The sequence below is a fragment of the Anser anser genome (genome assembly GCF_964211835.1).
Source record: "Anser anser genome assembly, chromosome: 7".
Lineage (NCBI taxonomy): Eukaryota > Metazoa > Chordata > Aves > Anseriformes > Anatidae > Anser > Anser anser.
In genome coordinates this window covers 36,379,858-36,401,995 of record NC_139727.1, presented here as the reverse complement: position 1 = coordinate 36,401,995, position 22,138 = coordinate 36,379,858, and the positions used below count along the sequence as shown (strand labels likewise).

Here is a 22,138-nt window from a genome sequence, read left to right as displayed (position 1 = left end):
TAAGTGTGATTTACCTGAACTTTAAGTACTTTGAAAATGAAACACCAGGAACAGCATAATCAGTCAGAAGAGCAATTAGGGACTCCATTACCACTCAAGAGAAGCAGCAGAGACCATAATCACTTGCCCGAGGAAACAGTTTTCACATACACACTGAATTTAGCGTGTTTTCTCTGTGTATCAGCAGTGCGTAAGTAAGGGAGTGTCTTAAGCTCTTGACAAGAGTAAGAATAATACATAGGGAATGGGGCTGTTATTTGGGGAATCTGTCTAGTCGTAATTTATTCGTTCTGCTTCGTATCTGGAAGTAGTTGCTAAATACATCCAAAGTCTGGACTTGCTCAAGGTATGTGGAATGCTACTTTTGCTGACAAGGTTTGCTATGTGTCCAGCAGACAGGGGACATTGAGGAACCTCTTACTCCATTGCACTCTAAACAACAGGAATTGCTATAGTGGTTTCCTTAAAGGACTACTTCCCTCCCAAACTCTCTCTTTAAGGGTCAGCAGAAAGACGAACATGGACCAGGGATTTTAAAAGCATTTATGTGATGGAAATTTGGTGTGGGAAAAGGAAGGTGACTCTCATGTGCCTTACACGGACCCCAGTGTGCACATGGGAGACGGTGACTTAACTCCAGGCAAAACATATTGCTCAATGGTAGAACAATACAATGAAATGGCTTGAGTTGGAAGAGGATTAAGACTACCCCAAATGTCATGTATAAAAGTATAAAACACTTAGGAACTGTATTCAAGGCCCATTTTTCTTTGTTTACTGTGTATCTCTTGACATATAAAGTTCCATAATATTTTAGGCTCCTCTACAAAATCTATTCAGTTCAAATGAAGCATTTTAATAGCTAGAATTTGGGGAACGGATTAACAGATTTGACAGGAACTAACCAGTTAGGCTTGTGGTTTCCTCCAGAAGAAGGTCAAGATAGCTTTCCTTTTTGGGGTACGTTCTGAAGGGTTCAGCCAGGGCACTTACATAGTCTCTGAGAAGAACCCAACTGTTTTAGGATCGTAAAACCAACAGTTAATGGGAATTGTGAAGCTAGATACATTTTAGGATGGGTTGCATGTGACTGAAGGTGATGTCTGCTTGCAACTGGTGTGTTGGTTTTGTATTTTTATTAAGAAAAATGAATGTTAGGGAAAAATTCAAACCCAAAATAATGATAGTGTTTTTGTAACAGCAAAACATTTGAAAAAGGGTCTGTATCTTATGAAGAAGTTAGTATGAGTAACAGTAAAACAAAGCCAAATGTGTACACAGTTGATATGTCAAAGTGCCTTTTTAATGCCCATGAAGAAACAAAAAATGACTCGATGTTTGTGCTCTGGTGTGCTGGAAGATGCTACTCAATACTTAGAGAGAATTTGTACGGTAGATAGACAGAGCAACTACAGTTCCGTGATTCTCTTAGCGTGCCCTGCTTTTTGGCTTATAATTTTTTTTCCCCCCTAGTATGGATTTTGTGCATTCATCCAAGATGTTCAGCCATCTAGTAGTCATACTGCTTCATCAGGGTTTCTGGACATCTGGAAATGTGGACTTGCCAAGTGCATTAGCATACAAGAGCTCTACAGATCATGCACAGTAAATCTGGACCATGCAGGAAGTCTTTTCTCAGGTCCCATAGAGTGATCTGTACACGTGCACAACAGCTGTTTGTGCATCCCTGGCTTCCTGGTAGCTTCCTGGAAATCTCTTGGAGAAATATGAGAAAACTGCATACACCTCACTACAACTGTGGCATAAGAAACTCATTTTGCTGTAGCATATGTGCGTAAGAGTAGTATATGGCAATTTTCAGGAGTGAGCTTATAGTAAAGGAGAGTTAGTTATGCATTTTCTGTTTCTGGGCAGCAACGGTTAAAGGAGATTTGAAAGCCAAATTATAACTAGAGCTGACTGCCTGTGTATAAATTTTGAGTCTGAGTTTTAATCTAATAGTATTCCTCACCACAGGCTCAACTGCAAGCTCATAAGTGGTTTCCTTGACAGAGGTAAGCACACATTCAGCAGCAGGCAAGATTAAGTTAATAAGACTAATTACAGACACCCACACTCTTAAAATCAATCAATCAATATATATAAATAAATACAAATATATATATATATTTGAATGGGTGATGTAGTGACTATGTTATTCATTGCTTCTGAAAAATATAATCCAGATTGTTTGTGCTGGTGATGACTGATGAATATTAGCTCCATTGCTTGTTTTATTCATAATGCTTTCAAACTGCATTCATGTTCTTCCAAAACAGCTTTACATTATGGTGGAAGACATATTCCTTTATCTCCATACTTTCCGTGCAATTTTTGTTTAGTGATCTTCACAGAGTCACACAATGGTTGAGGCTGAGGTTGGAAAAGACCTCTGGAGGTCATCCGGTCCAACTCACCTGGGCAAGCAGGGCCACCCAGAGCAGCTTGCCCAGGAAAAACTGGGAGAAAAAGTATGTGCTAAATACTGATCTGTACCTTGGGAGAATTACATTTTTGTCATAATTGCAAGACAGGAGAATGTTTCAGGATGACCACATTTAGCACTTGGGTTAATAATTAGAGCAGTGGGAATGGTGGGGTGTTTGCTTTGTCTCCAGCCTTGACCTATTATAAAACAAGGTTCTTTATGGTGCTCATCCTGATTGTACCAGAGTATATCCCTGAAGTGATAGGGGCCTTTATTTGTCCTTCTAGCATGAATGAGTTTGCTCAGAAGGTCCTATTCTAATGTGCACATATTATTGTCTGATATATGATATTTTTAATGCACTTCTTGGGTCACCTTTTTTTTTTTTCTTTGTATTTAGCATGATCTTATTGAATCAAGTTTTGTAACTGGCTCTCAGCAGATTCAATGTGCTGCAACTTGAAGTGTCAGATTGTGGGTGGTCTGTTTCATTTGAGGCATTTTGAGCCAAATGTGAATAGAAAACAGCTTTTGTTCTGCAATTTTGGACTTTACCCTTAAATACCTACCAGACTGTAATCATCCACACATCACCCACTGCCAATAAATAACCTATTTTATTATCCAAGTCTCTAGATGGAGAGGAACATTTTTCCTGAAATCAGCTAGAGGCAAGCAATATAGAGGGCCATCTTTCCTTTCCTTTTTTTTTCCATATGAAAATGAGTTAGATATTTTATTAGAGTGTCAGTGATGTGATTATTTCTTCTGTTAAATAAGAACACTGATATTGAAGTTAAGAACAAAAAGGGCAGTTTATTTTTTTTCTGTGCTGCATACTGGTATAAAAGAGAGCAGAATCTGGCCAACAGAGCTTTTATATGTATGGGGCCAGAATATATGTGCAGCACAGAGGTTAAGAAAGCACAGAGTCTGATAACCATGATGATATAATTTTACAAGAGCCCTGAGGAATCTTAGTCAAATCCTAGGCTGCATGGGCAAGGCATAGTAAAGGTGCTAAAAATAGAAAAGCTCCCTAGCTCTCCAAAAGCTCATAATCTAGGTGTCAGGTAAAGTCAAACAGGTGGATAAAAGAGGTAAGCAATGCAGACAAAGCTGGCACATGAATTAATGCTGCAACGTGCAATTTAACAGAAGAGCAGATGCTTTAGACAGACTTTCCCCTAATCAAAGTTCAGCAGGACTAATATATAGGCCATCGTAGCAGAGCTAAGTTCAAAGAAAGAATTCAAAAAAAGAGTATAAATGTGAATTTAACCTTCAAGTTTTCCTCTCACCTTGTTCAAATATTTGGAAAGTGCTTGTCTTTCCATCTTCTCGAATTCCCAAAAGGATGCTGACAGGGTAGTGTGCAGTAGCTTGTCCACACTGCTACAACAACAACTGATTTGAAAGGGTTCGACTGGATCCAGTCAAAAGTTTTCACTCCCAAGGGGCTTTTCTATTATTTTTATGATACATCAGAGTTATACTTGTGATGCTGTTCCCTTTCACATAATCTCACAGCTCTGATTTGTGGCTCCCAAGAGAGTACTTAAAGCACAGATGAAGGGCACTGGGTTAAATCTTGTTTTACTAGGCAACCTGCTTTGTATCATTTTCCTTTTTTTTTTTCATAGACCAAGAACAATTTTTTGGTGTATTGTATGCAAACAATTGCTGCTCTGGGTTGAAGCCTATCAAATAGTTAAAGGAAAGGACTGTGATTCAGTGAGTGATTGAGTCAGCCTCTGGATTCCTTGTCGAGGTTTTCTATTGATTTATTGTGTGGCCTCAGACAACTAGCTAATATCTTTGTCTCAGTCTATTCTCCCTCTTACTTGAAAGCTTATCCCAAGAGAACTGCTCTTCCTAAAGGAAAATCCCAGGAAACACAGTTTAAAGCAAATTTCCTGGTTGTGTTAAAGGAGTTTGAAGTCAGGGGTCACTGGACCTGCTGCGTGCCTGGCACAAGGCTGACCTGCGCATCTGCAGAGGTTACTATGTCATATGTTCAGGGTGACCTGGTGGCAGGTACATGCAGTGCTCAGATCCTCATCCACTTAAGACAGCCCTAAAGTGAGGTATCTCTGGGTCTGCCCTCTGGGGCACACCTGGTGGCTACCTCTCACAAACGTGCAGAAATATGCCGGGTCATTCTTCATGCAGATGAGGGGTGATAGATCAACTTGTAGCTCGGGGACAGCTATTAGAAAGCCAGGTTTTCCACTTGCTACAAATCTTTCTGTAGACCCTTTAATTGCAAGACAAAATCATTGCTTTTTGATAGCTACTCTGAACTGATGTGCTGTCAAAATGAGACAAGCCTTTTCAGGCCGACTGCAGGTGTGATTGCTTACCTCAGACTTGTGTGTGTAGTAGTAATTTTCATGACCCTTAAAAACTTAGTTCAACTGGACTTTGAACTAATCTTTCCCCTCTTAAGACACGGATGGCACTGAGCTGTAGGAAGCTGAAGGTGTCTTAGAAGTGTTGGCAAGTCTTAGATATGCTGAAGTTGCTGCCTGCTGTGAACTGCTTTCCTCTTCATCAAATCCTGGTGCTTGTTCCTGAGACGTGACACACTGAGCCGTGTCACGCCGTTTTGGCCAAATGCTAGAAAGTACATTGAGTTAAAAGCAGTTTTGGCCTAACGGATTTGGGTGAGGGAGGTGCTTCATCGTTAGAGGAGCCAGATCATGAGGCAATGAGGCAAATCCCCAGTGCCGTGCTGCCCCCACAAAGCTGCTCAGAGCTGTACAAGCCCCTTGAAGTCAACAGCAGCATGCTCAGTGGCTTCAGCAGGCGTTGTGCAAAGTCTGTGAGTCACTGTAAAACTAGTGGAAACATTCTGTCACGGCAGCGGTTGCCATTAAAAATACATGACTTTTTTTTTTTCCTCCCTAGTTTAATTAAAGTGGTTGTGTGGTAGTAGACACTGAGAAAGTCCAAATGTTTGGGAACTAATAGCAGATAATGCTTTCATGATCAGGTTAAATGTGCATGTTTTGAGGCTCTGCATCTTTCAAAACCGTGTTTCCCATTCATCCCTTGAGTCTGAATTAAAATGCAAAATCAGGCAGTGACTAGTGGTTCCTGTCTCAGAAACCACTACTCTTGCAATTTGAAGGTAATTTCTAAAGCAAAGAATCTAAAATGGTAAATCACATTTTTAACTTTTATTCTATCCCAAGCATAGCACTTCTAGATAGTTTCTTCTGTAGCTATAAGAACAGTAGTGCAATAACTGATCTCCCACTTCACTTCAGAAAACTACTTATTGTTTTCCAGAAAACACTGTAGTTATTTGGTAAATAAATCAAGAGAAATTCATTTCAGTGTTGTCTTTTAAAAAAGTAATCTGGATAGTTTAAGAGCTATGAATCACTGACTGTGTCAAGAGGTTGATGTTCACAAGTAGTGCCTTAGTTATGGTACTTGGAGAAAATAACTTTGAGATAAGACTGCATTATACCATGCACCAAAGCCAGCTTTCTTTGAGAGCTATGTACCTAACTCTGATTTGAGAATTTTCTGTCTTTGCTAAGCCCTAGTGGTTGATACCTCGAAAATATCAATTAAGAGATAATAGTTTTAAAGAATATGTTAGTTAATAGAAAATTCTTCACATTAAAATGTTGCCTTTTGGGGCATTTTAAAAATGGAAACCTGTTAGATTTACGCAGCTTCAAACTATTTACTATGACACTGGTCTGCTAACTAAAAATTCACGTTTTGTCCCGTGCAATAAAGATACTGCCCATTCTAAATCATAAAAGCATTTGCCTCTTCAATTTAAAGCCACACCTCTGTCTCACTAAAATCAATATAATTTAAACAAGTACTTAAGCTTTTGATCAATAGTGTTTAAAGACTGAAGGAAGTATTAGTATGCATAGTGTGACCTTATGTACACTACAGATTTGTAAGATTTCACCATAAGGCAGTAAATTCCTCTTTAGCTAAACGTCTCCAGGAAGGGTATTTCTTCTTGATTTGAAGGCTAGCACTCCCTTCAAAAACATGCTCCAACTGTTATTTATCTGAAGAGTTTGAAATTTGTTACTCTCTCATTTTGCATCTGGCTTCACCTCCCTGTTTTCACTTTTCCTTATTTTTCTCTCTCATTAAACTAGGAAAAGAATATTTGCTCTTTCTTACATAAATCCACATTGTAATCAAACTAGTCTTGACTTTCCTTTTGGTAAGGTAAGCCTGAGCCTCATTTTAAGTACCTGAGCCTGCTGTACAGCTTTATTTCTCTTCCTGTTCACAAGTAAGAATACTCATTCTTACCAGAGGCCCTGTCCTGGGCATGTCATGATAAGGGCTTGGAGCATCGCTTTGAACATCTAGTTTTGCTAAATGGAGGTGAACCCCACCTTGTATCAGTCGAAATTGTTGTGGGTGATGAAAGGATTGCACTGCTGAACCTAGTTAAAGACAAGGAATTGTAAATATTTTGGGCAATAATGCAGCCTTTTGACGTTGTTTGAAAGCTTTTTGATAACTAATAAGCTCTGACTGAAAACCCTCACAGTTTGGTTCTTCTGTGACTGTGTGTACTTTTTCCCTGCAAACCTATTTGAGTCCCACAAACCCTCCAATAATTGTCAAATAGAACATTTCCAGGTGACTCCTTGGTCCTGGCCAGCCGCCTTCTGTAACCTCACGCTTGGCTGCAGGCACACAGCATGGCATGGTGCTGAGCTTCCCCTCCATCTCCTTGCTCTGCAGCACTGCTGGCTTGCTTATGTTCTGAAGATGAATTTTAGGACTATGAAGAGAATATGCTTACATGTAATGGAGTCCAGTTTTAATATTAATATATATATTCTTTGAAGCAGCAGATTGTATGCAGAGGAGCAGACAGACTTTGCAGTTTGCCTGACAGCACGTCACAGCAGGATGGATCGGGTGGACCCTTGGGTGTTTTGCTGGCACTCAAACTAGCCCTGTCTGCAGCACGTATTTTTTGTCATCTGTCATGTGTCGGTCTGAAAGGGCTCCAGGAGGACGATCAGTGAGATATAAGAGTATTTTGAGGGTACCATTACGTGCACTCCCAAATGTTGGAGCATTACGTGGTGGCTGATGTCTTGATTAGCGCTGTAGGAAAGCTCTGCCTTTTCTTCCCTCAGAGAGACTCCTTGGGAGGAGAAGGAAGAAAATTAAACATAACCTCTTAAACAGGGAAGTAAACTCAGCTCCATGTCAGGTAATTGGCTTTAATTATGAAAACTGTAAATCAGTGATACACTGAAGGATATATAAAGCATTTTTAATGGTGATGTGTGTGTTCCCCCTGTCCGCCCAGAAAAGGTTGTGTAGCAAGCACAGCCACTGTACATCTAATCAAAGGAAAGCTGTCTTTGGCTATCAGAAAAGCAAATATTTTTACAGTGGTCCTTCAGCCTATTCTTCAAAACAAGCATGGAACAACGTGACGGTTCCTGCCTTAATCAGCTTGCAGTGAGTGAGATGTTACTCCACAAATCATTTAGCAGAGCTGTACATGAATAAATCAAGGATCAGTGTGGAGGAGTCATGAGGTGAAAATGAATCCAGAAGCAGTTAGTGAGCATTCTAATGCACAAATATTTATTAGGTGTATCGGGCTGGAAAAAAAAAAAACATGGAAGTGCCTAAATTGTGGCTCTGGAAGTTGTCCAGTGTGACTTGACTCCATTGGAAAGCTGGTGTGCTTGAGTGTGCTTTCAGGTTTCTGTATCTAGTCAGGGCTGAGGTTTGCATCTAGTTGATGGCATCTCTGCCAGTGATCCAAACACCGTTTAGCAGACAGGCATGGGAATGTCCCGTGGGGTCTTATTATGAATACTAATGTCATTACAAATGCAGTGGAAAGCTTGCTGAAGTTCACTAACATTTTAAGTGAAGCTGTGCCCAGTTGTGAGCTTGGATAGGTCAAGAAATGTTTCTGTTTTCTGTTCGGTGGCCATTTAAAATGCAACATGCAGTAATAGTCCTGGGGGCAGGGATGAGAACCTGTTGCCTCTTAGTACTGGCCTTACAGATACAGTTCACTGCCTTTTGTAATAAGTGTTATTTATTTTATTTTATTTTATTTATTTAATTTTATTCATGCAGTCTTATTTTCACTTATTTTTTAATAGGATGGCAGAAAAATAGCTGCTAGCCAAAATTTTTCCTATTCCATTTCCCACTTATTGACAAGTTATTATATTATACAAAACCACCACTTTAACATGACAGCTCTGGATACTTGGCGGTGGGGAGCCAGGTCTGGCTTCCATGTGCAAGGTGTGTCTGAGGGTGACTTTTCTGGACTGACCCTTCTATGTCTGGTTAGGGGAAAGTACCTGCTGGTATATTCCTCTCCTAACGGTATTTGGGAACGGGCCAAGGGGTGGAGGAATATGACCGGCTATGTCCCTGAGCAATGAAGAGTATGCCCAGAAACACCAGTAAAATAGCAAACGTATTGAAAAAGGAAGAAACTTCTGGACGTCGTATTACCCCAAGAGCAGCTGATTACAAGGTTGTAGGTTTGGATTTAAGATCCTTTGTTCTGCATAGTTTCTATGTGAATTTCATGTCAAGTCCCATTTCAGAAAGTCCAACTCTTCACTGTTACCAGATAAATCTCTTGTGTAATCAATGCTTAAAAGTAAAAGTAAAGATGGTCAATCCATAGATTTTAGTAACTTTCTGGAAGTTTCAAACTGCATAATTAGCTTTGCTAGAAATTCAGCTTCTCTCTTCTCAGAGTTACTCATTTTACCTCACACTTAACTAAAATCTTTTAAAATTCATTAATCTCATACGTACGCTCAACGTCACAAAGCTTTCTCTGTCACAGAGCTACTGTATCCATTTTTCTGATGTCTTTCTCTTCCAAGCCATTAAACACTGTTGGTGTAAGTGATAAATGTGAAGCAAATTCTATGGAAAGGGCATCAAACACTATTGTAGTACACTATGTATGAAATGACAATTTCAGTAGTGTCACAAAATCCCAATTGTATTGATCTTGTCACCCTCAGGCATTCAAAAATCCTAAGTAAGGCCAGAAAAAGTCTTGAGTGATTTAAAACCTTTAAGATTTGTTTTCTTTTTCTTTCTTTATTCTTTAAGTTGTTGTTGTAAATTATGTGTATTTGGGCTATTTTCTTTTTGCCCAGTTTCTGAACTTGTAGCATAAGCTTCACATTGCTGAGTTACCTGAGTGACTACTGTGAAAGCTTACTTTTATAATGGAAGTTATAAATGGAAATTGCCTGAGTTATTATTCAGGCAATCACATGATTGCAGAAACCTGCGAGTATCACAGGGGCTGTGATGGGCAGTGGTTTAAAATGGACATTATCTGCTGAAAGGTGCTTTGACTGGCAGAGCTGCTTTCTCTGGCATCAGCATTTCTGTGTCTTCATTTAGAGGGAACCAAATTTAGAAGGAACCAAGAGTGTCCAAAAGAGGAGTGAAGCTGAGGCCTCCTTTTCAGATATGCAAGAAAAAAAGGAGGAGAGGGTGCAGGAATCCATAACCTCTGTTTTGTTCCCTCTGCTTTCTCCTCACCTCCCTTTCAGCTAGCTGGGGAGAAGCCAGCAGGCAGTAGAGATGTGTCTGATCCTTACCAAGAAGCCAACCCAGTAACCGAGTGTCTGTAAAGGGAAGCCCTCCTCCAGACCTGAGGCTAGAAAAGTGATTTCCACCTAAGGGGCTGAAACAAAGCCCTGATGATCTCTTTCTCTAAAACCAGGCAAAGATACTTTCCATTAAAGCTCACAAACAAAACCACCTCCAAATTTTGGCATCTGGCTTAGAAATGTCCATAGGGCGACACTAACATGAAGAGAGCTGAATATCCATGTGCACATTCTCTGTGCCACCCACCTGCTCACTCCACTAGCCCAATAAGTCTTCACCAACAACAAACAAAAAGAAACCCCCCCATTTTGATATACAAAAAGCACCGTGAGAGGTGTCCAAGAGTGATAGGAGGGACAAAAGGAAAATGCCCATTAGAATGACTTGTGTGGACTGTATGTACTCAAAAGGTTAAAACATAATCCCTAAAAAAAATGGTCACTTCCAGCAGTTAATGACCTGCTAGTCTGCTAACCATCAGGAGAGGAAGCCAGGAGCAGTTAACACTTTCAGAAACACAGTTGTTGCTAACAATAGTAATGAACCATATCTTGGACTTGTTATGGTACACGATATAGGATTAACATAATAAGTGCTTCAGAATGACAGTGAATAATTGAAATATTAAGGCATGGAGGTGAGGAGAGCTACAGATGCGGCCCAGGAATGGAAGTGTAGTGCTTACAAGATACACCGGGCAAGCAGAATACTGTCGGTGTAACCCAGGGTTAATTTTAAAGCTGGGGACTGAACGTTTCCTTCCTGCAGTAAACACATGGGAGGGGAAGGAAGAAGGTAGAGGGAATGAAAATGAGTGCTGGCAGTCTCTTTATGGGGTTGCTATTTGCTTGTCCATCTGGCTGTCACAGCAAAAGCTATGGTGCCCCAGGAAGGCAGGTCACGACAATTTATTCCTCATGAAATTCTCCATCCAGCAGCTCCCCTTTCTCTGCTTCCCAGCTAATAGGAACAGTGACAGAATGCAGGCACTGGGGGTTACTTCCCCAAAAGAGAGAGAGAGAACATCACCACTATAAAATCCCTCGCAGATTTCAATGGGGAATCTACTGGGCATTGAGAAAGTTTTTTTTTTTTTTGGTGGGAGAAGAACAGCCTGAGACCCACAAGGCTTCTTGCGCTCGCAAGCCGAGCAGGTCTGGCTGATGTTTTTGTGGGAGGTTTATCTCCTTGGGGGTCACCAAGAGATCTACCCGTCGTCACAGCTTGGTGGAAAACCGATGGTCCTTTGGGAAATCTCGTAGCACGTCTGTCCCCATGGGAACAAGGTGTCTTTGGAGTGTGTCTGCTGTATGTGGTTGTCAAGGCCAACTTATTCTAGTGAGGTAAAGGTTTGATAAGAGGATTTGGAAACATCGTAGAGGGTTAAAACAATCAAACTTCATAGTCTGCACGTGAAAACTGAATTCTGTTTGGAGCAGGCTGTTCAGGATTTTCTGTAGCCTGTTGCTAAAGCAGAAGACACACTGGAGACACCACTCACCTTGACATAGCGAAGCTTCAGAGCTATTCGTGCTCTGTTTTCCTCGGTTATTTATTTTCTTATTTTATGAAAACAGACATAGGATGCAAAGGGAGTATCAAAGGATGTCTTTGGGGTTTTTGTGGCTGCTTGTGAAGTTTCAAGGACAGACTCTTCCTTCTTGTTGACAAATTTTGGTCACCTATATGCAGTGACCTGACCTCTCGCTGCTCAGTATTTGTGACTGCAAGCTGAATGTTTTCATACTTTTCAAAAATAGGTCTCTTTGATGACTAAGCTAGGACCTTGAATGCCCTTGTTTCCATTTACCTCTCCTTTCACAAAGTCAATTCAATTTTATTTAAAAACTTAAAATGTAATGTTTTTGAAATCTTGGCATGGAAATTTCTCTGTTTTGCCCTTCCCACACAGCATGATGGCCAACATGAACCTTATTGCTTTGCTATAACTTCTCTTCCTTTCCATCTGTCATGTGCCAAAAAACAAAACAACAACAACAACAAAGCAAAAACAAAGCCAAACAAAAATAAACAGACAAAAAGGCTTCTTACTATTGCACGTTAGATCCATTGTTACCAGCTGCCGTTGGGATGGGGACAGCAGGAGCAAGGGGAATCCTCTCTGGAGTTGTTGTGGAGTCCAGCCTGGCTGCACGCAAGCTTTTCTATACTGAAGCCTCAGAAATTAGAAGTGGTGATTTATAAGCTTTTGACAAATTTCCATCTGCTTTCATTCCCTGTAGTTTTTTTTCCCCTCAGAGTTCAAAGGCTGTCTGCTGCAGAGCTGTGCTGCCTTTGTGATATATAACTGTCTCTGAGGCTGTCATACATTCTAATTTTAACACTGATGGAGCTCTATGCCTTAATTCGAGACCCACCCTGAATAGCTCCCACAAGCAGGAAATCTATTCTGCTAAAACCCAGCCAGCTGATCAGTTTATGAACTACTATGCCAGACAGCATTTGTGAAAATAAACCTAACAGCATTCAGAAAACATTCAGAGATGATTGTTGTTGGAGTTTGGAGAGAAATTAATGCTGATGTCATGTTGTATATTTATTTTTCTCTGACTGCTACCTTCTGCTGCTAAAGGGTTTTATTTTTTTGACTGTAACAAGCAGCATTTAGCAAAGAAAAAAGCATGTTTTTTTCTGACTCTGCATTTTTGAGGTTTGTATAAATACATATTCCTCAATTTTTCACTCTTTTATTGTGGAAAGTTACAAATGCAGACATGGAAAAGTAACAGAAGTTAGTAACTTGTTCCACCTTTACTGGCTGAACATTCATTATAGTAGAGATTATATAACACATTAAAAAAAAAAAAAACCAGCAGATTCTAAAAATCTAATAAAAAGACATTATTTACCTAACATTGCTAATGCTGAACCCAGTTCCTCCCTCAATTACAAGTATGAAATTCCCAGTGGGACTATAAGGGGCAAATATAGGAAAAAAATCATTGTATTCAGCCATTAAGCTCAGTTTTCACACCTCCCTAACATTTTAGAAAAATAGCTTGTATTCTGATATTTTTGGGAAGAAACTTGCATCATTCTGTTAATCCTGTGAATGCATTAAAATACATCTTTAGATTTTCTCAATATTTCTCAAATAAAACCTTCTTTCATAGTAAACGACTTTTTTTTTTAAACAAAGATGCACAAAAGATACTAGTTATTTTGAAAATGAAATTTTTATTCTTTATAACTAGAGAGGAAAAGGGGGCACACAGAAGAAAACAATAAAACCATATAATGTTATTTCCCTCTTCCCTTCCTCCTTTTCTGCGCTCCAACCCCACAATGAATTTTTCTGCTTATGTTTTTCTATGTTTCTGCGCAGGGAAAACAACTTCCAAATTGTTGAACAAAAAGCCTTTTCCAAGTTTTGACCAGACTTCACTGGTCTTCAGTCCCACAGGACTGCCAGCTATAATTTCCTTCCCCCCTCTGTTTCTGATGCCTGCTGAGAAAGTCGTTAGCAGCATGTTCTCTTTTAGGTGCAAAATGCAGAAAAGTTCTCAAACACACTGACATGTTGTGCAGCCCTGTTTTCCAAGAGGATTGCTCCTACTTTCCTTCTCTTGCCAAGGGATGAATGAAGCCAGGAGAGCAATGTTTAGAAACTGGAAAAAGAGCCAGTCACAAGGTGCAAGGAGTGAGAATTTGCAGTTAAACTGAATTGCTCAGAGGGCAGTGATGAGGAAGCAGACCTTTCTGTGAGATAAGTCATGTCAGATATGGAAATACTTTGAACTTTCTGAAGAGAGCATGGGCTGGATGTAAAACGGATGAGGGCTACCAAAGCTGACCTTTTTTGAATTATGATGATCCTAACAGAGAGTGTTAAGTGAAAACTGATGGAGGGAAAGCAGGACTGCAGTTAACTCAAAAAGAGTGCATTTGGTTGTTTGAAGGTCCATATGTAAATGCAGAAAATTTCAGTGGAGATCCACAAATAATGAGTGGCATAATTTATTTGAGAAACCATCCTTTTAGTTGACAGACGCAAGTGTAGTACTGTGGTCTTTCTTTCCCTAAGATAGTTTCTGCTCCTAATTTTTTTTTATTTTCTTTTCTTATTTCTTACAATAAAGCAGTCTTTTCAATCACAGCTTCCTTGTAATGTTAGGGCTTCAAAAAGCTATCAGAAAAAGTCAGAAGCAAAAAATGAACCCTCCTTTATCCTGTGTTTTCATGGCTTTGCATTTCATTTCCAGAAAGTGTTATAGAATTTATCACTGCACTCCCAAGTGCTACTGGGGAGGTTATTACTACAGTTATTCTGACAGCATTGCTTCATAATTATGGTATCAAAAAGATTCAGTTATAATCCTTTTATTATAAATATGAACAAAAAGAGTTTTTATTATCTATGAATGATACTATAACCAGCAGCTACTTTGAAGGGCAACATAGAGGCCAAAGGTTAACAACAACAAACAAACAAAACAAACAAACAAAATCCAGTGAGATTCATAAAAGATTCCCAACAGCAGCTGAAATTGTTATATTTTAACACTTGTTTGTTATCTAAAACAGCAGGAGTCAGTTTTAAATTAAAAGCTGCTTAATGCTTTTTAATTGCCTATTAAACAGTGCATTTTTTTTTACTAACGTGACTAAATGTTTTTAGTAAATGTTTCACAAAATGATATTCTGACCATCTGAAATACTTTATTTAATAAGGTTCCACTGATTTTCTCTTTTATATGCTGCAAACAAAGTGCTCTGCTGCTAAGCTGGACAGAATTACGCACAAGCTCTACAGAATTCCAGAATTAGTTCCACTGCACGACATATGTTTTCAGAAATGGAAAAGCACAGCATGCAACAACATGCATGTGATTTCTAGGAAACTCAGAAAAGACTTGAGAAAGTTTGGATTGCAGTCATTATTCACATAGTTCTAGTTTCTGCTGGAGAGAAAGCTTTTGTGAAAGAATTTTTATGTACAGCCTGTCAGTTTTAGTACATCTAAATAATTCATAAAACTCTAGGAGGTAATCTCTGTCCAGGCTTAGCCATTAGAGCGATCATAATATTCTGGAGCAGGTCAGGTTTCCATATTGTAAAGGGAGATCTGATTTGTCAGACGTTAGGACTTCAAGTCCAGACTTTGCCTATGAACTTCAAGTGTGTTGTAATTTATTGCTTGCCCGATGCAGCTAATACAAGTCTTCTCTATTTTGACTCAAGGCTGATATTAGGCTAACGAGCAAGGGCTTTGCCCATCTGCCCTTGTGTTTATGTATATTAACTTCCTTATCCTTGCAAGTGTTCAAGGAGTTTTATTGGGAAAAGGCAAATGTCAAAAGTGTAAAGTTACTTTAATAAAACTGACCGAGATCAAGTTTCCTTGCTGGCTGCCTGCCACTGAAAATCCCTTTGTTAGCTTTTTAAAATTTCCTGTGACAAATAGAACCCTTTTCATTCTTTGGATCAGACTGAACTTGTTTAATTAAAATATGAAAAAAAATCATTAAAAAATTTCATAGCATAGAAACCTTGGGGGTTTCTCTTGAATCTGCCTAGTTTTGGGGTTACCATTATTTCAAGAACAGTTTCACAACACACGGATGTGTGAAACATTTATTAACTATATTACTAAATTTTAGAGTGATCGTATCCTCTCATTTTCTAGGGGTTGCTTACAGAAATTGCATGAAAAAAAATCATGAAAAACAAATAGCACGAATTGCTGGGGGGGAGAAGGAGAAGAAATATGGTAAACGTGAACACAATGAAATGATTAAAGTAAGTGAAAGCATTACTGTGCAGCTGGAACAAACGATTGATATACTGTGCACTGGACTGATAGTTGTAGGAAACATTCATTGTGCCCATAGCTGCTTTGATTGGCAATATTAAAGTTAGCATTAGGAGCAAGCAAGATCAAATATAGCAGACAAAAAAATGTTCCAGAATTTGACTGGGAAAAAATAGCAATTATGGTTTTGGACATCCACTGTTTCAATTGCAGTGGGTTACTATGACTTGGCATGAACTTGGCAAGTACTTGGCACGAACAACTAGTTTTTACCAAAACAATTAGTCTTCATTAGAAAGGGTGTCTTTTAAAATGCTTGACATGTTTTAATATTTTATGCACAAAAAGGGATGTGATGAGGAGAGTAAATACAATTTTGGAATCATATACAAATTAGAAATGCATTTATATATATTAGAAATTAATATTTTATAATACTCACAAAATCTTAAAGTGCATGTTAAATTTCGGAGAAAAATTACTTTCCTTCTGGAAAGGAGGCAGTGTGTTTAATTTCACTTAATAATGTAGTGCATAGAAAGGCACGCTGTAGAAATCCTGAGAGGGCTGACATTAGGTCTCCTTAGCTTATATCCTGCATTTTTCTGTTCAGTTGACAAGTATTGCACAGTTATATTTCAAAAGGAGCACAACTGCCAGATAAAACTTGTTCTGGCATCCCCGTCGTCTTGATAATGGTCAGCACCCTCATGTGTTCTTCATTTTTGACTGGTTGAACCTATTCACAGTGGCTCCCTGTGCTCAGGAAGAATACATCAGTGGTGAAAATGATGCCTGGTCTCAGTGCTGTCATTATGTCAGATAACAACCGAGGCCCCAAAGTGATAAGGTACTTTACAAATAGTACCTCAAGAAGTAGGAGATAGAGGCAAGCTGAACACCAGCAAGAGTGGACTCATTCCAAACATACTTTCTTTTTAACCTCTAATCACCCTTATTTGATTCTCTTTGTTCCTCTCTCCTCCAAGGAAACAAAATGTCAGTGTGGTCCTTTCCAAACCAGGAACAAATAGGGTTTAATTGAACGTTTTGCCAGAACCAATAAACAGCAGTGACAGAAGCTGTGTTAAAATCCTATCTTTTTTTAAAAACACAAAAGGAGAATTAGTATGGCCTAGTTTAGGGTCAAATCTGTTAATTTTCTGAAGTATTTTAGAAGGATCTCAGGAGTTGATCCAAACCATCTGAGCTCAGAGCTGCAGATTTACAAGGGCATTCCAGTGTCTCTGATGAAAGGAATTAACAGTATGGAGATGGAAAGAACAATAATGTGGGTAATAGAAAGAAATCTGTTACTAGTACAAGTAGAACCAGAGATTTTTCCCAATTTAGTGAGTATTTTTACATTACAAAAGAGAGAAACTCCTATCCACTGCTCAGAACATAAAGAAACAAACCAGGGCAGATGCTGATGAGAAAACTTCAGTGATGATTCACTTGTTTTTGAATCCTAAAGCCTTCCTAACTCAAAGTATCTTGAAGCTTGAAAACAGTTGTGCTTGGAAAAAAAACTGGTCGTAGGTGAGTCAAAGAGATTTTAACTTGATTTTTGTCTCTGGTTTCTAAATAGGTGAGGTCTAGGTGAGGTCTAAGGTCAAAAAGTTGCTGGTACTTTGAAACGAGCAGCCACCTGATGTGAATCACCAGCTCTTGCATAGAAAAATTGTGATGATAGGGGATGTGGGAATCAGATTAAATACATTGCCCAGTTCCATCTCTAGGTTTAACAGATTTTGCTGTGACCTCCCAATTAAAATCAAATTAACAGGTGTATCTCTTTAGTGTAAGCAACAGACGAAAGTCCTGAATTACACAGAAATGGAAAATAAGCTGAAAACATGCTTTGTTTTGGCAACATTTTTTTTATGTTATATACAGCAAGGCAAAATAAGGTATTCATGTGAATCAGACTTGCTTTGAAAACAGTGGTGTTTTTAAAGTAGATGCCTAAAATAAGAGTGTTCAAAGCAAATTGGATGCCTCAATATTTTACTTCGTTTAACCCACGGGAGACCTGCCAAATAAATGTGGCTTTCTCCATGTTTATTTTTCCTGGCTTATTTGGTGTACAGGTCCAATAGGTATTTTGTATTTATTTTCCATTATCTGTGCCAACTTACACTCTTGCCTCTCCTTTTTGTTCTTTACAGAGAAGTCCAGACTCTTAGCTGATGCAAAAAACAGAATATAGGAAAAAGTCTTCTCACATTTTTATCTGATAATGAAATAATTGCAAGTAGTGAGAAGGAGCCTAAAATGTAAAAGTTGCTTGACTGGATGTGGAACATATGGGTCAATTTGTGAACAAGGAGCAGAAATTCTACAAAACAAACAAAACAACAAACATCAATAACAACAAAACAAAACAAACAAAAAACACATCATGTTGATGTTCTGTATAGTAAGAAAACTCTAGGGCTGCTGTATAATACAAATTGTTTAAATTATTACAAACATATTTATGTAGATTTCCAATACAAGAGGCAGTATATCTTCAACATTCCTTTTTTTTTTTTTTTTTTTTGCATGGATTCAATGAAATTCACAGAGAAGCTGAATGCAAATGAATGGATGTGGATTGATGCCTCTGAGTGTCAGCAAAGCAGATTAAGTTATTCTCAAACCACCACTAAGGCATAAACTTGTACTTTTAGCCCTGAGGATCTCCAGTAAGTGTGACAACTTGCTTTGGGAATTATAGTTCTCTCCATTCTTCGAAGAACCTTGATTGGTCTTTGGGTCCAATCAAACAAAACGACTTTATCATTGCGGGGCTTCCCTAGGTGCAAGGATAGTTCAGTAAATATGGTATGCGGGACAAATCCTTCAGGAGCTCTGTTATGAACCTGATTAGCAGTCTTCTGGCCAGCAACACGGCCATACCTCTGCCAGATTTAGCGTAGTCCCCCATGACAAGAGGCTAACATAGGTAGAAACACAACTCCAGCAAAGGATTTTCCAGATACAAATCATGTGTCCTCAACAACTAATCAAAAAAATGTAATCCTATTTTTAAACTTTTTAACCACTGCATTGTTTTTGCTTGCTTTGAAATGAAGTTATCTCAAAAAGATCATACTCTTTCCAAGCCTACTGTGAACTCTGGAACTAGATCCGGAATCAGAAATTATGGATATGTCAGGTCTCATCCTTTTATGATTATAACATTCTAAGAATAAGTGAAGTTTAGCAAAATTTAGAATCTAGTCAAAATACATTATATCTTTAGCCCAAATTTAATTTAAAGACCAGCATTTTATATTCCCTCTTGGGAATCTTTAACTATCATTTACTTTCTTTGGGTGATTTTTCAAGGTTCTCTTCTCTCTGGTAACTGGTGATAGGACCCGAGGGAATGGCATGAAGCTGTGTCAGGGGAGGTTCAGGCTGGATATTAGGAGAAGGTTCTTCACCGAGAGGGTGGTCGGGCACTGGAACAAGCTCCCCCCGGGGATGTGGTTATGGCACTGAGACTGCTGGAGTTCAGGAAGTGTTTGGACAGCACTCTCAAACGTATGGTTTGATTTTTAGGTAGTCTCGTGGGGAGTGAGGAATTGGACCCTATGATCCTTTAGGGTCCTTTCCAACTTGGTATATTTATGTTTCTATGAAAGTACTGTTCTCCATGTTCTGTGGATTTTAAACAAAGGAAATCCTACTTTTAGCTGCAATGTCCCTGAATATATCCAAGGATATTACTCTGTGTTAGGTATTTAAAAAATAAAACAGATAAGTATTGAGTTCAGGAATATACTCCTAGATAGGATATTGCTGCTACTTTTACAACAATTTAATTCACAATTTCTTTTAAAACTACCTCTATTCTTTCATTACAGATGAAAATCATTAAAGTAGGCTAAGTGGAAGATATTTTTTCTGTGTTACATTCAGGAAAGAGGGAGAGAACTACATGCAAATAATATTGTGTTTAATTTTAACTAAGTTAGGGCAAGCTTCACCATCTCAGTTAAAACTAAGAATGAAACACCCTACGTGTACACAGAGTCTTTCACCTTCAAGAATCTCAGAACACTTTAAATAAACTGAAAACTCTTCACCCCATGTAGTCGCAGTGCTGCTCAAAGATACAATGAAGCTGTTGTTCAGCTGCATGTAGAAACGCTACATACCAGGGGAGGGTAGGAAGTTAAGAATAATACGGTATATTCAAATATAACTTTTAGGAGTATTTAGGTAGGCTGAATGTAGCTACCTGGAATTTGGCCACAAAACTCAGCTTAACAGCCCTGCTCTTGTGAAAAGTGGAATAAGATCTTTAATTTTTCCATTCCATTTCCATTAATCACCCCAAGTGGTCATGAGGTTTTCCATCCCAGCCAGCAGTCAAGCTTTCCAGCAGCATGCTTCCTTTTGACAATACACATTACCAGGGCACTAGATCAATGCTGCTTCAGTTCACAGTGCCTCCTACTGTATCCCAAACCCAATTTCCCTTCACGTCATGACTCTCCATCTAAATATTGACCAGCTACCTTGACCACCTAGACGATGATCTAAGGGTCCACACAATGGTAACGTGCTGAGAGTCTATATCATCTTAGAGAGGACTTTAATCCATCTTCAGGAAATCTTTTAGAAAGATTTTACTTCTCTGACAAGTTGGTTTGATATAAAACAGCAATTGCCCCAATCTATAGTAATTTACTATTTGAAACGTGCAGGGAATTTAGATAATACAGAAGAGCTGAAACTAGAAAGGTTGAATTTTTTACCAAATGACCCTAGGTTCTTGGGGGTCTTTGCTGGGTTCTGAATCCAATTAGTGTCTGTATGTAAAGAAAAAAAGCCAAAGAAAAGTGATAAAGTCCTCTAATTACTTAAACAAAACTAGCTAGTGCATAGTACACAGAGGCAAGAAGACAAAAAAAAATTGATGGTATATGGCATGATAGGGAAAGACAGTTCTGTAGTTGAAGGCACGAAGATGTATTGACAGAAATATGTTGCTGTGAAATCGAAATTCATGCTACCTAAATATCTTCCTTGTCCAATAATACATTAACTGAGACAGCTTAAACTTTTTTCCTTTTCTTTTTTTTTTTCATTAATTAATTAGAGGCCAATATTTACATTTCTGGTCAGAGAGACTGATGATTCAAAACATTCAGAATAATTGCTGGTGCTTGATTTAAGGGATGTTCCTAATTGGACAGTCACGTACTCTCGGTTAAAAAATTATCTATTGTATCTTGCATTTGTTCCAGTCACAGGACATTATGGTCCCTGTGTATCCTAGCAGGACTAGCGTTTGTTTCAGTGTCATCTCTTCAGGCTGCTTTACTTTGCAGCAACACACACAAGTGAAATCCCATATTTACAACCACATACTTTGCATCTGGAACTAGAAAGAAGTACTGTAAGAACTGTGGAAATACAACTTTTTGCAGATAAAGATTAATTTCATACAATTCATAATAGCTTATGCTTGCAAAAAAAGTTTTTTATTTTTATTTTCAGTAATTCCAAACAATTTACTATTGGTCTATGCATCACTGGGAAAAGAAAAGGAAAAAATCCAACTTTTCATTTCTGAAAGAGGCTCTTATTCAGATTTTTTCCTCCCCCATCTCTATTTATATTTGAATAGTATCATGACATCTACAATAAGAACAGGTCTTTGTTCACTAACCATTACACGTACTTAAACTCAGGAAAACTTTAAAAACCTCAGCTAAGCTTGGTAAAATGCAGTTTTGATGCAAATACACTGCTCTGAGACCCAGGCTATTGCTGCCTGGTGTTGGATCATGCTAGCCTGTGCTGAGCTCCATGAACTTTTGTGTCTTGTGGATGAGGCTGGGAGGTAATAGTAAGGAACACAAACTTGAGACAGGCTGAAATTTTCCTGAGTTGGAATTTCTTCTAAATTTTCTGAGCATCTCAAGAGAGATGGAAGAATGGCAATGATTTACCCTTCAAGGAGAGTTGACTTCAATGGGTATTTGCCTCCGACATCCCAGAATGCTTGGCTTTAGGGTATGATAAATCCAAGACAAACATTAAAAGTGACGGGCAAGCCTGCCTGGCATTTCTCTTTTCTAAAGGCACTTCAGTAATAAAGTTTATTGGTAAACAGTGTTGGTAATAAAGTTTTCAAGTCAAAGTCCACATTTGTTTCATTCTGTAAAAAAGAATATGTAACAAGCCACCTTGAAACAAGGAACACTAATGTCGCTTTTTCTGGAAACTTTCTAAAAATATGAACAGATGGAGTTACTAAGGCTGGACAGAGTTGATGCCCTTTAACCACTGGAGAAAATGAC

At 38.6% G+C, this 22,138-nt stretch overlaps 1 protein-coding gene across 15 annotated transcripts in view; it reads left to right on the top strand.

Moving 5' to 3' along the window:
• Nucleotides 1-22,138, top strand: part of LOC310902358 (uncharacterized protein) — a 137,093-nt gene that overhangs the window by 56,878 nt on the left and 58,077 nt on the right. Inside the window, exons 4-5 of one of the 15 annotated variants that reach the window (XR_014586669.1) lie at nucleotides 15,708-15,820; nucleotides 18,403-18,523. The exons of 11 other annotated variants lie outside the window; for them this stretch is intronic. Coding sequence is in view for 3 of the 4 variants with exons in the window: in XM_083843770.1 (XP_083699896.1) it covers nucleotides 15,708-15,934 (227 nt within the window). In the remaining variant the exon portion in view is untranslated. Of the gene's footprint in view, nucleotides 1-15,707; nucleotides 16,080-18,402; nucleotides 19,151-22,138 lie in introns of those variants that run through there. 3 more of the 15 variants (XM_083843776.1, XM_083843777.1, XM_083843770.1) reach the window with 3 other exon arrangements.